This window comes from Patella vulgata, chromosome 6 (assembly GCF_932274485.2).
Source record: "Patella vulgata chromosome 6, xgPatVulg1.2, whole genome shotgun sequence".
Taxonomy (NCBI): domain Eukaryota; kingdom Metazoa; phylum Mollusca; class Gastropoda; family Patellidae; genus Patella; species Patella vulgata.
Window position 1 is genome coordinate 43,017,075 of NC_065884.2, and position 13,399 is coordinate 43,030,473.

General features: G+C 33.5%; 1 protein-coding gene across 1 annotated transcript; it reads left to right on the plus strand.

Moving 5' to 3' along the window:
• The first annotated feature begins 1 nt into the window (after position 1).
• On the plus strand, positions 2 to 12,261 carry LOC126823302 (CCR4-NOT transcription complex subunit 4). Its single transcript, XM_050552061.1, has 10 exons — positions 2 to 113; positions 2,974 to 3,043; positions 3,227 to 3,295; positions 5,196 to 5,261; positions 5,771 to 5,817; positions 6,443 to 6,532; positions 7,961 to 8,114; positions 9,107 to 9,271; positions 9,573 to 9,640; positions 12,156 to 12,261. Exons 2-10 carry the CDS (start codon positions 3,017 to 3,019, stop codon positions 12,259 to 12,261), a joined length of 792 nt encoding a protein of 263 aa, XP_050408018.1. The 5' UTR covers positions 2 to 113; positions 2,974 to 3,016.
• The last annotated feature ends 1,138 nt before the right edge of the window (positions 12,262 to 13,399 follow it).

The window sequence follows — 13,399 nt, forward strand, 5'->3', positions numbered from 1 at the left end:
ACCTCGCTATTTTATCCAGTCATCCGGGCAACTTGCGTCAATTTTATGCGCATACGATCAATTTGTGTCGTCGTCGAGTACTTGGTCGGGATTGGAAGAAATAATTAATTTTTGTAAGTACTGGAATTGTCAAGTCAATAAAGACTTGACAAGAACGATAAATAAACCTTTAAGTTTATCGTAAAGATTGAAATATCGACGAACTTGGACGTTATCATGTATATTATTTGACAACTTAACGTCCTTGGTTTACCGACATTTTACTGTGAAAATTCTGATAGGTCAAATAACTTGAAGTCGTTTCATCTGTCGGTCTGGGTTCCTGCCAAACGTCAAATTATGTAAACAATACTTTTGAAAACGATTTATTAAATAATTTAACTTATCGATGACTTTAATTGTATAGATGTATTTAATGTGGACTTGGGGATAACTGATGTTCTAAAAGTCACTCTAAAGTTACGCCTAAAATCCCGAGTGATGTGGATGATTATTATGTCAAATGAGTCGAATGAATGATGGTGGTATTTTCATCCAGGAATCAACTTATTTGATCAGAATGATAGATTATGATAGATTTATGAATTATAGCCCGATTATTAGCAAATATTTAAAGTTATTTTATTTGTGCAGCACATTGATTCATTTGGCAAAATAGCTGTTCGATTTACAAAGTAAAACATTGTCAGTGATTTCATATACCACCACCACCACCAGGCAGCTGTGCTAGTAATATGCATTTTATCATTATTTACAACATGTGGGTGTAATAATATGCCTGGTTAATTATTAGTAACATTATACAACTTACATTAATGAAGTTGGTATTTTTTTTTCTTCATTAGGCCCATGGTCATGGAAAAGTCACACATTAAAAAAAAAAACATTTCATTTATTTCTTCTATTGTTATATATAGGGGCCTACCCGGTACTTATATTAAGAATACACAGTGAGTTGACATGAGACCTAGATGATCACATATTCTTTGACTTAACAGTCACATGTATTTTAGTTATTAATTTTAAAATGCTGTTTGTTTTTGAAAGATTTCTTGTAGAATGTAACATTACTACAATAAGCTTACCAGTACTCAAGTCAAAGTAAAAAAAAAAAAGATACAATGCCGCGTAAAGTTAGCTTTAATTACTTACTGCACTTTTGTAGGAATTGAGTTACTCCCCTTTTAATGAGAAACTCCATGTTTTCTAACTACAGTGGACTCTGTCAAATCCGACATGTCGGAATACTCAGTTTTCTCAAAACCGGAAGTATTATTGTAACTTCGAAAACCGGAAGTATTATTATAATGTAGCTTCGAATCCTCAAAAATGATAAACCTTTCTGTACATTTCAAAATTTTATTACATTAAAATATCTCACAATAACGATGCATATTTACAATTTATTTTATATTCATATAATCATTTAAAGTTTTTTGCTTTTGTTTTTCGGATGCATAACGTAACACCTAGTCCTGGACGCAATCCTCTAGAACTCGGATCTTGTTTACCATCGCATCGTCTTGAATCTGTGCGAATGTTTTTATTTTGCGTCAGCGTAGGCATTTTGAATAGGTCAAGTCTGTCGTTAATTTATCTTCTTCATAGTCTCCATCTCCCTCTTGTCTTTGCTGTTACATGTTATTGATAATTTGTTGTTCTATGTCTAAGTCGTGATCACGCTCTGTCAGAATTTCATTGTCAAAATTGATAAAATCATCTTCGGTCGCATTTGTTTCGGGCACCAAGGACTCCATGAGTCTAGCAAGTGGTATACTGTCCTCTTCATCGTCAGGAGATACGTACGTCAAATCTGCATCTATTAAAGCAACTGATGACTGTTGATTCTGTTGTTTCCCGCCATGCTTTCACAGTCCAATATAATATGGCATCTAGAACAGTTATATCCTTTACTAAATCACTGGCTTTGCTGCATTCATCAATTATCGTTAATCAAATGAGACATCACAGCAATTTTTATATAATGTCGCTGTATTTGACATGAGAAACTAAAATCAAATACCAAGCGTCCTCTTACAAGAGATTATGAAATTATCAAAGTAATCCTCAAAGACCTATGCGAGCAAGTTTTAATCTTACCAATAATTGATCAATCAATTGATGATTGCTTGTTAATCTTTTGTGGCTTCACACCCACTGATTGAAGGCCGGAATATACAATGTTGATTCAATGGAAATCGTGTGATTGATGTCGTAATTCGGAATATTCAGAATACAGATTACTCAAAGCTTTTTTGGCTGAAGTAATAAGGAAATAAATCCTTCCTTATGATAATCTAAATATAGTATTGACATCACAATAAAAACAAAATACCCAATAAGTAGGTCTTAGAAGTACTAACTCATAAATTGTGAAAATTAAAAACAAAGTGCTCTGTGTTAGATTTAAAAGAAACTTCAAAGAAAGAAAATTAAAAGTTACTTTTTCATAATTTTCGGCGTCCGAGGACAAAGACATGTTTGTCACAGTCATAATTTTGGCCTGTTAAATATTGTTAAATTATATAAAGAAGAAAAAGCAATTACATTGTACGTGAGACATATTCAATTATTAAACTGAATAAATATTGTATAAGCATAATTTTAATGTTTTCACTTACTTATAAGCTTATTTGAAAAGAAATATAAATCTGATAAAGGAGAAGGGTGGGGGGAAGGGGGATTATTATTGACCAGAACAGAACCTGAATTAAAATCTGCAGACAGCTTCCTATGAGGGATTGGTCATTCTCCTCCACCCTAGCACTCAACTATTCATGTAGGTCTGGTGGTTTAAAGATGCAGTATCAGTCTCACCAAGGAAATAGATGTAATTGTAATTCGTTTTGAATAATGTCGGGTTAAATGTTTGACTCCCCTAATTATTTACATTTCAAATACTGACCTTCTTTTAAGGCATCTTTAACATACCCCTCGTCAACATTTAAAATTATGATTTTTTTAAATTCACAGTGATAGCAACAGGTCTGCTTTCGTCAAGCTGGGAATTAAAAAAATGTCTGTTGGAGAAGAACAAGTTGAGGTTAGTTTTAAGCCACCCCTCCATTAATGTTTTCCATGTTGAACCAGTTATTGAAGATGAATTGCTGTCAATTTGGATGAAGTTTGTTACATTTAATTAATAATTTAACAAGTGTTAACGTTATTACATGTATATTCATAATATGTTCCAAACTGTTTCATTCGTATTTTACTTATTTTTCAGTGTCCTCTGTGTATGGAATTATTAGAAATAGATGATATTAACTTTTATCCGTGCACATGTGGATATCAGGTAGGTTTAGTAGAGAATATCAATACTGTAATAAAGAATAATCATTTTTATAGCTGAACTGTTAAAGAAAACAGGGCTTGCCACAAGACGCGAGTAATTACATGTACAAGTTGCACGCTACGCTCGCATAAAGTTAAATTAACGCAAGTAATTCAGTACTCGCGCAAATCTGAAAAAAAATAAAATTAATCGTATAGAATAAATCGTAATAAAAAGGCTGTAAACAGTTTGTATGCGTACTTAGTAAAAAAGCCATAAACGGATTGTATGTCTACATATTCACTAGAAGAATGGTATCGTTTAAAACGGGGGGGTTTAGCACTGGAAAGTATGCATATAGTTTACTTTCAAAACATTGTTTGATAATTGATAAAAATCGTTTAAGAATTACAAAAATGGTTTAGTTAGTACTATGGCTTAGTTTAATGATAACAGGTTAAGTTTCTCCGAGAGGCGTTCCGGGTTAAGTTTCTCTGAGAGGCGTCCATAAATGGACGACCCATTCACTTATTTATGGCGTTGATTTATTAGACGAGCCGTTTACTTTGCCGAGATACGTTGAAAAATCAACACACGATTAATTTATTTATGGTGTTGAACTATTAGATGAACCATTTAATTTCCCGCGAGCTGTTTATCCGATCGGTTCATTTTGATTACGATTATTTACATATGAAGTACGAATAAAAAAAGTGAATATAAAAAAATGCACACCCATAGATGATCACCTTACTGTGGTCGTAGTATTATATATTATCCATTATCCTAACATTAGTATTCCACAATTGACAAATACATCCAAAATTCGGTAAATGACGTCCCAGGTAATTATACAATTGGAAATCGGTAAATCACATCCCAGGTAATGTATCTTTTTTAAATCACAAATGAATTAACTAGTCTTCCATCTGTACACGTGGTCATAAGTCAAGCTCACAATGGCAGTGCGATAATCTCGCGAGACTGTACATTAGACTGGCGCCCCAAAAAAGTAACTGTCAATCTCTATAGACAAGCTGTCGCCTATTTTCAGACAGTGTAATCACTTGATTGGGGGTCCCTGCGCAATTTAGTTGATTATTGGGTAATACGTAGAGTCCATGATGTATTTTGGCGAGTGATTAAGCTGTCAATATGTAATTATAAAGTACCTTTTTTATAAAGAAGATAAATGATGTTAGACATCATAAACTAACAAACAATACGAGTATACTTTATTACAAAAACATCGGTGAACTAATCTAAAATCAATTATAAAAACAATACGAATATACTTTACTACAAAAACATTGGTGAACTGACCTAAAATCTAAAATCATAACGCCAATTAACATACAATACGAATATACAGTGGTGAACTAATCCCGGTCGTGATCGGTAATCAAAAAAAATCAATGAGTAAAACTTATTTATTCCATACATTATTGTTTATTTAACAATAAGTAAGTGTTTAACAGTTTATTTAACGATAAGTACAACTCAGTTAATTATAATAACAAGGGGGATGTAACAGCCCGATAAAAAAATAGCTTGGAATGAAACAGTCCGATGTGAAATGGCTGTGGGATGAACTGACCATTTTTGTAATTCTTAAACGATTTTTATCAATTATCGAATGATGTTTGAAAGTAAACTACATATGCATACTTTCATGCGCTAAAACCCCTGTTCTAAACGATACCATTGTTCTAGTGATTGATACTATACACAACCATTTATAGAATTATAATTCAAAACTTTGGTTGATGAAAAGGGTTAGGAACCCAGGCCCTGATGAAGTGGATTTGTATTGTACATATTCTGGATATTAAACAATATTCTTTTTTAATTGCAATCTATGGACTGTATTATATAGATTAAAACCAGTGATATGTTTAATTTGTTGTGTTTTATGTTGTAGATTTGTAGATTCTGCTGGCACAGGATACGAACAGATGAAAATGGTCTGTGTCCAGCTTGTAGAAAGGTAATTTACAAATACTGTTAAATAGTTGCACATCAATTACAAGTCAACGCCAAACTACATAATTGGAACAACGGTCACATCCTTAGAGATTGATATTAATTCACAATTCCTAGATGTACATATTTCAATAAATATCAGAAGCGAAAGTTAATATTTTAGTCATTTTAGTATGCATTCACAACATTCAAAGTCAACATCCGGTAATGTATATAATCGTAAACTGGAATTATTGAATACAATGTAACCAATAATGTACTAGTATTTTGATTTAAGTTTTGTGTATTGCACTTGATGTACAAAATTAAGTAAAATGCACACAATACTTTATGTGCAACATTGTGTAATTTAGAGATGTTATGGTATTTTATTTTTGTTACCCACCTTTCAAATAACCATTGAAAAGTATTTGTCAATCTGTCTGTCCGTCACACTGTTTCTAATTATTTGGGGCATGTGTATGCTTAGATCAGAAAGTGCATTTAAATTACCATTACTATTTCTATTTTTAGCAATATCCTGAAGATCCTGCTGAATTTAAACCTCTTACAGAAGATATGTAGGTTCCTTTGACATGTTGAAACAAATTTAACTAGTATTATTTTGAATATTTAGTTCGTTTTGCTAATTACTTTTCCCAGAATTATCTAGTCACAATAATAATGGAATACAAATTAAACATACAAGAAATAAATGTATATTTAAAGATACCTTCCCACAGTGTGATTTGATGATATATTTGGAATAAAACATATCCCCCCAAAAAAATTTAGCTTCAAATCCATATCAAAACATTTTAATCCCAAGAAAACTACCCCATGTCACAAGAATCTATTTTAAGAAGCCTTGTTTGTCACGTAACTTGATACAGAACTTTAAGTCTCTCAACGTTCTCACAACTGTCGGCCATGAAATCAACACATTAAAAGCTTTCCTTACGTCACTCATGTAGACAGTCTGTCAGTTCATGACACCCTTTCATTTTTGTCATGTGGGCGCCCCATAGGTGTTTTTCAGGAATTCGGTACTTATCTAGTAAGATTGTGTGTTTCTATCTTGCCTATGTACGAAATATGCCATACGGATATGGCGGTACATGTATATTTGATTGATATTACTACCCTATAAATACTCTCGCGTGAATGTATTGATATGTGTTTATTATACTTTGTGTCATATTTAAGACTCCTGAAAATCAAAAGAGAAAGACGACAGAAAGATGTTCAGAAAAAACAAAAAGCAGCAGAAAACAGAAAACATTTGGCAAATGTTAGGTAAGATAATATTAAATACTGATAAGGCAACACAAATAAAATAACTTGTTTCTCGGGCACCGCCCGCACGCAAAATTGGTTGCGCGTGCAGTCTATTTATTAGTCTTGATGAAAAAAAATAAATATGTAACGCCCGCCCGCACATCGACAAGCAAGTCGTAAAAAAAATATCCCGCATGTACCTACATCCGCCATACATGTATATCTATTCAAATGTATTAAAACTGATTCAGATGAACATGCTGTCTTTTTTATCCGTACAATGGCGAAGTTTGGCAGATTTGCCTTTTTTATTGATATCGAAAGAACCTCCATTTTGTATCACGTGATATTAATTACCTCCCCTGATAAACTAGAATTTGATTCGTGTTAAAAGTCATTGGCGACAATATTTCAATCATTCGATCGTAATCGGCTCATTATTGCCGGCTTCAGTCGGTCCTTGTTTGGAAAATCCTATTGATAAAATAATGAACCGTAGAACAGGTTAATTAATTATAGCTAAGAATACGATACGATGAACATAGTCGTCATAATGCATACCTTAGAATCTGGGTCATTATTAGCACATTTACGGTAGTTTCGATAATCCGGAAAATAATAATTGGATTACCGATTTGATGGTTTTACTGACCAGTTGTTAGTTAGATTTAAATAGTCATTCAATATAAACACCGGATAGAACACCGAATATCCTGAGAAACACACCGAATATCCCAAGAAACAGTATTTCCGGCAATCTCCAATACCGATGACACGGTGTGACATGCATTGGTTGGAATTCGGTAAATAATTATAAATAAACCGGCGATACTAGATTTAGTTTTAAATACTGTTTACCATGATTATTATTTTTGATACACCTGGTGAAAGAGGCTTAGTTTTTAAAAATATTGTTGTCTTTATGGAGGGCTATTACATAGTCGTATGGAATTTTATTTTAAACCAATTTCAATTATGTGAATTAAATATGGAAAATTATTTTCCTTTCAGTCAGTGTTCAGTCTCAGTGTTTTAGTAGACTTGATTTTGGGTTTATGTTTTAAGTATGTACAATAAAGTTGAATATAACGGAAAGCAAAAACGTAAACAAGTAATGACTTTCTCATTTAAAAAAAAAAAAAAAGAAAGACCGCCCTCCCGCCCCAACAATTTTCAGCAATAGCCAAATTTTATTTTGCACCATCAATGAGTAAAAAAAAAAAAGAAACCGCCCTCCCTCCCTACAGTTTCAGCTGTCAGTTGCCCGAGAAACAAGACATTTATTTTGTGTGGCCTAATGTTATTTGAGAAAACATATTAAGGTACCGTAACATGGAAATCATGTTTGATAGAGGACTATGTTAAAAGTTATACATCCAGAAGGTACTTTTCTTTTTATGAAATATTAATTTCATCTGAAATCTTTTATCTATTTTATTTTTTTAGAGTCGTACAAAAAAATTTGGTCTTTGTGGTCGGGTTATCACAAAGAATAGCAGAAGCAGAGGTTTTGAAAAAACACGAATATTTTGGCAAGTTTGGCAAAATACATAAAGTTGTGATTAATCAAAGTACTTCCTATGCTGGTTCCCAAGCATCAGTAAGTGATTAACATTTTTGTGGTTCTTTATTATGATTATTTACTTTCAGTCAGTCAGGATTTACAGATATATTGTCAAATGCAGTGGAAATGTCTTTTTATATTTGTTAAATATCCACTCTGGTTTGTCAGCCACAGTTGTTTGTGGATACTCTAGATAAAGTTATCAGCCCTTCACCAATTTCAAAAATATTGTGGAGTAATAGAGGCTAAAGTCATCATCTCATTCACTTGAAATTTATACACAGTGTTGAAGTACAAGAGCCAAAAATGCTTATTGATTTTCACCAATTTTCGATAAGTACTGTCTGATTTAATGCCCTTGATAAATTTTAAAAACTACTTGAGGCTCTAAAGCAGTGGTTCTCAACCCCTTTTTGCCAATTTCACACCTCGCTAAATATATATAAAAAATATTTGAATTTTTGCAAAATAAAAACATGATAAGTCAGACGGCATCCAACCGTAGACACAGACTAGTCATAGATACGTAGAATGACTCAAACCAAATAAAGAAAAACACAGCTATGAACTTTCCAGTAGACACCAGTGAATACTCAATTGGGATCACATGGTTTTTCGTATTTTCTTAGTGTGCCATTCAAATTTTGCACCACACTGGTTGAGAATCACCAGGTCAATTAGAAAATTCTTGTGGACTCTTTTGAGGCGGAAGGTATGATCTGATTGATTTCAGTTTTATGCAGTGTTTATGTACATGTATATTACTAGACAGAGTTATCATATCTGATTATCAATACTTCTTTTCTATATCAAATATATAAAACATTTGTAGAGGGTTGGGGCAACTTAGCTGATGTGAGTGAATTTATCGTCTGGCGAGCACTTCATCCTGAATGGTTAATTTCCTTGAATTAATGAAAAAACGTTTTTAGTATGTAGGCCTACTCTTCTTAAGTTATCCGTAATTTAGCATTGATGGAAAGTTTATGTATTTGAATGTATAATATAAAAAATTAAATGTATTTTAGGGGCCTAGTGCTAGTGGGTATGTTACATATTATAAATCAGAAGATGCTTTAAAAGCTATCATGCATGTTAATAATATCCATGTAGATGGTAGAACTTTAAAGGCTTCCTTGGGTACAACCAAATACTGTAGTCATTTCCTAAAAGGAACACAGTGTCTTAAATCAGTAAGTAGTATTTGTTTTATGTATTTTTTCAAAGATTACGCTGTATCTAGGATTTTAAAGTCACCATTATCCTTTCTTACTTCAATTGTTCTCTCTTGAACCATTGTCTCTGACAACTTGTCAAATAATTTTCTGGTAGCTTCTAATTACTGTCATTAGTTAAAACTGGGACATGTATTGAGAACTACACTGATTTTTGTTTTCATGTAATGTTGAAGTATCTTCTTTTTCTGTAGAGTCCTAATAGCCACGATAGTAATAGGGTTTTAAAGCAATGTAGCTTTTATTGTTAATGTTTCAGGATTGTATGTATTTACATGAACTTGGTGAAGAAGCTGCTAGTTTTACTAAAGAGGAAATGCAAATGGGGTACGTGTGAAAATATTGAATAGTGTTTATACATTTTCATGTGGATGTATTATGCCATCGCCGCTTTCCGGACATCCGTCGTTCCACAATTTGTTTGTGGACACTCTAGAGGCCACAATTTTTATCCGATTTTGACAAAACTTGAAATATAGGTAGGTCTATCTTCCAAAGAACTCGGTTCCTTCGATATTGGCATGTATCGGACCCTAACTTCATGGATTATAGCCACTGATTGTACGAAAAATCACGTTTTTAGCTTGTTGAAACTCTAGAGGTCACAATCTTCACCCGATTTTGATGAAACTTGAAATGCATGTTCATAACACAGATTGGATCGTAACTTCCTGAATTATGGCCCCTGATTGTACGAAAAATCACGTTTTTAGAGGCCACAATTATTATCCAATTTAAAAAAAACGTTTGAAATATCATCGTAAAGTTGGTCGAGTTCGAATTTCGTGAAAATCAGACCAAAAATGCCGGAAAAATGGCCGCTCCTTGTACGCAAATAGCATAAACATCTGGTATATTAAGGTTGTGGACCCTCAAGAGGTCACAATTTTGATCCTATTTTAAGGAAACTTGAAATGCTTGATCTGATTTTGATGAAACTTGAAATGCTTGATCCGATTTTGATGAAACTTGAAATGCATGTTTATAACCCAAAGATCTTGGTTCCTTTCGATATTTGTGCATATCAAATCGTAACTTCCTGAATTATGGCCCCTGATTGTAAGAAAAATCACATTATTAGCTTTTGGTCCCTCTAGAGGTCACAATTATTATCCGATTTAAAAAAACGTTCGAATATACCACCGTTACACTATAATGTCTGTTGAATTAGAATTTTGTGAAAATCGAACCAAAGCTGCTGGACAAAATGGCCGCCCACGTATGCAAATAATGTAAACATCTGGTATATCAAGGTTGTGGACACTTTAGAGGTCACAATTTTGACCCGATTTTGATGAAACTTGAAATGCATGTTTATAACCCAAAGATCTGGGTTCCTTTCGATATTTGCGCATATCAGATCGTAACTTCCTAAATTATGGCCCCTGATTGTACGAAAAATAGCGTTTTTAGCCTGTGGTCCATCTAAAGGTCACAATTATTATCCGATTTAAAAAAAAATGTTCGAATATATCACTGTTACACCATAATAATGTTGGTTGAGTTCGAATTTCGCAGATTTTCTGGCGTGGGTCCCCCTTATCAATGACGCAGAACGGAGGTCCTGTGTACACATTGGCGTGCACGTAAAAGATCCCTTGCCTGTTGAAATTCGATATAAAAGTAGGCTGTAGTGCCGCTGTCCAGGCAAAATTTTCCCCGTAGCAAACTGTATGGCCCTGTTTGTAGCAGAACAGTAGGACGTTAAACCCCATTTCATTTCATTTCTTTCGAATTTCGTGAAAATCAGACCAAAATGGCCGCCCCTTGTAGGCAAATAGTGTAAATATATGGTATATCAAGGTTCTGGATCCTCTAGAGGCCACAATTTGTATACGATTTTGATGAAACTTTATATTTAAAGATATATTATGGGAGATTCGATAACGAGTTGGCAGTTCTCACTATAATAGTTAAAAACTAGATAACGCAAAGGCAATTTGCTGAAAATTTCATTCAAATTGATCCACTATGAACTGAAAACTAAGCGATTGAAATTTCTGCCTAGCCTCGGTCATCATTACTAAAGTCAGTACGATAAACAGCATAGTTTCGATTATCTATTTAATCGTTTAATCGAGAAGGAAAGTTATGCAGTAAATCGGCTCACAATCCACTTAAGATCGCAGGCTAGCGATGCCATCTAGAGTTGATTATGGTCTGGATAAGTTAATTAATGTCTAATTAATTATTTAGATAACATTTCAGGCCTAAAGAAAGACCTGCAATAGACAGATTTAGCTCTTGCATAATGTATGTTTAAGCTTATATCACAAAGATCTTGGTTCTTTTTGATAATTGGGCATATCCAAACGTAACTTCCAAAAATCACATTTTTAGCTTGTGGATTCTCTAGAGGTCACAATTTGTTTATCTGATTTTAAAAACTGTAAAAATATATAATCGTTCCACCTTAATGAAGGTTGAATTGGTATTTTGGGGGAAAATCGAAATGAAACAGCCTGACAAAATGGCTGCTCTTTGTACGGAAATTGTGTAAGAGTATGTAATATGAAAGTTGTGGACCCTCTAGAGGTCACAATTTTTATCAGTCACTTTGATATTTATGCATTTCAGACCATAACTTTCTGGATTATGGCCCCTGATTGTATGAAAAATCGCTTTTTTTTTTGCTTTTTTTTTTTTAGCTTGTTCTCTATCCATCTCTTGCAAAAAGTGGGCATATCCTGCCTGGCAGCCACTGGCTGTTTTTTTCATGAATGCAGTCATATTCTTTTAGCCATGAATGCAGTCATATTCTTTTAGTCATTTATTGTCTTTACTTAGTTGTTACAACACACACTGCAGTAGAAATTATCATAAAATGTTTTGCTTTTTTCAGAAAACATCAAGAATATGAACAGAAATTAATAGAGAACTTTTTAAACAGTCAAAATATGGCCAATAATCACTTGTCTTCTAATAATAAGATTAAATCTGGAAGGTAAGATTTAACATGTCCTAATCAGGGTCTTCCCATATCGCCGACTCACCAGAATTTGGAAGGTTGACCGCGGCACTCTTTGATGGGTAAAAACAGATTAAAAGTGTTAATGAGGCAGGGACCAGTCGTTATTGATATAGTTCACTTAAATTGATTTTTATCAGAATTCAACTCACTCACTAATTAATAAAAATGAATATATTTCACTTAAATTACATGAACTTGAATTTTGTCATAATTCAACTCACATTCGAAACATAGATATGAACAAGGAAGAATAAAGGTTGTTAAAGGATGTTAAAAAATTTTAAAAAATAAATGCTCCCAATATTATCTGCTTAATTAGTTTTATCCTTCAGCTTGGGTCTTGTTCTTGGCCACTCAACCCCTTAACACCGACCAGAATTTTTCACCTAAAACTCGGCAAGTCGGCGGTATGGGAATCAACCCCCTAATCAGTTAGTCGTTTAGAGTAATTAGATTCTGTGGAATGGTAATGCTATTAGGGTTGGGGCAATCACATTTGTCGATGCAATAGTGGCATTAGCACAAGCAAAAATATGTCTAAAACGACTTGATTGATGAAAATCATGGAATTTTATTTTATTTTTTACTATGGGGCAGAGCCATTTTTCAATATAGCGGCTGAATTAGCTGGAATATTTTGAAAACCCTGGATAATGCCTTTATGGTACATTTTAGACCCGATGAATGTATTATGTTCGTATAAGAAATCAACCTCAACGAATTCATTTATGATGTCAAATTCGTCCTAAGCTCAAACAAGAAACAGTGTATTGTTATATCAGTTGTCGCGACGCTGTTAGATCCCGATTGGAATCCCATAACATCAAGCAGACACATTTATTAACACGTCATAATGCTGAGAATCATTTATTATTTACATTTATAGTATTCATGCTCCATCTTCGACTGATCAGTCGGAAGCACATCTTTGTCTTACATATTATTGCCCAATGCGAGCTTCAAAAGATTGTCTATATTATCATGTACTCGGTTCTCTTGCTTGACCATGTCCTTAATTGATAGAATCAGTTTGTCTCTACTGAACGTAATGAATCAGTATCTCCCATTATCCACCATCATGCAACGCTTTTGCTGTATAATTGGTGGGACTGTTG

Bases quoted from the DNA above. Each gene is read 5' to 3' on its own strand.
- LOC126823302 (XM_050552061.1), top strand. From the start codon at position 3,017: ATGTCTGTTGGAGAAGAACAAGTTGAG. The intron at 9,272-9,572 runs GTAAGTAGTATT...TTAATGTTTCAG, and splicing joins GAACACAGTGTCTTAAATCA to GATTGTATGTATTTACATGA. The intron at 9,641-12,155 runs GTACGTGTGAAA...TGCTTTTTTCAG, and splicing joins AAAGAGGAAATGCAAATGGG to AAAACATCAAGAATATGAAC.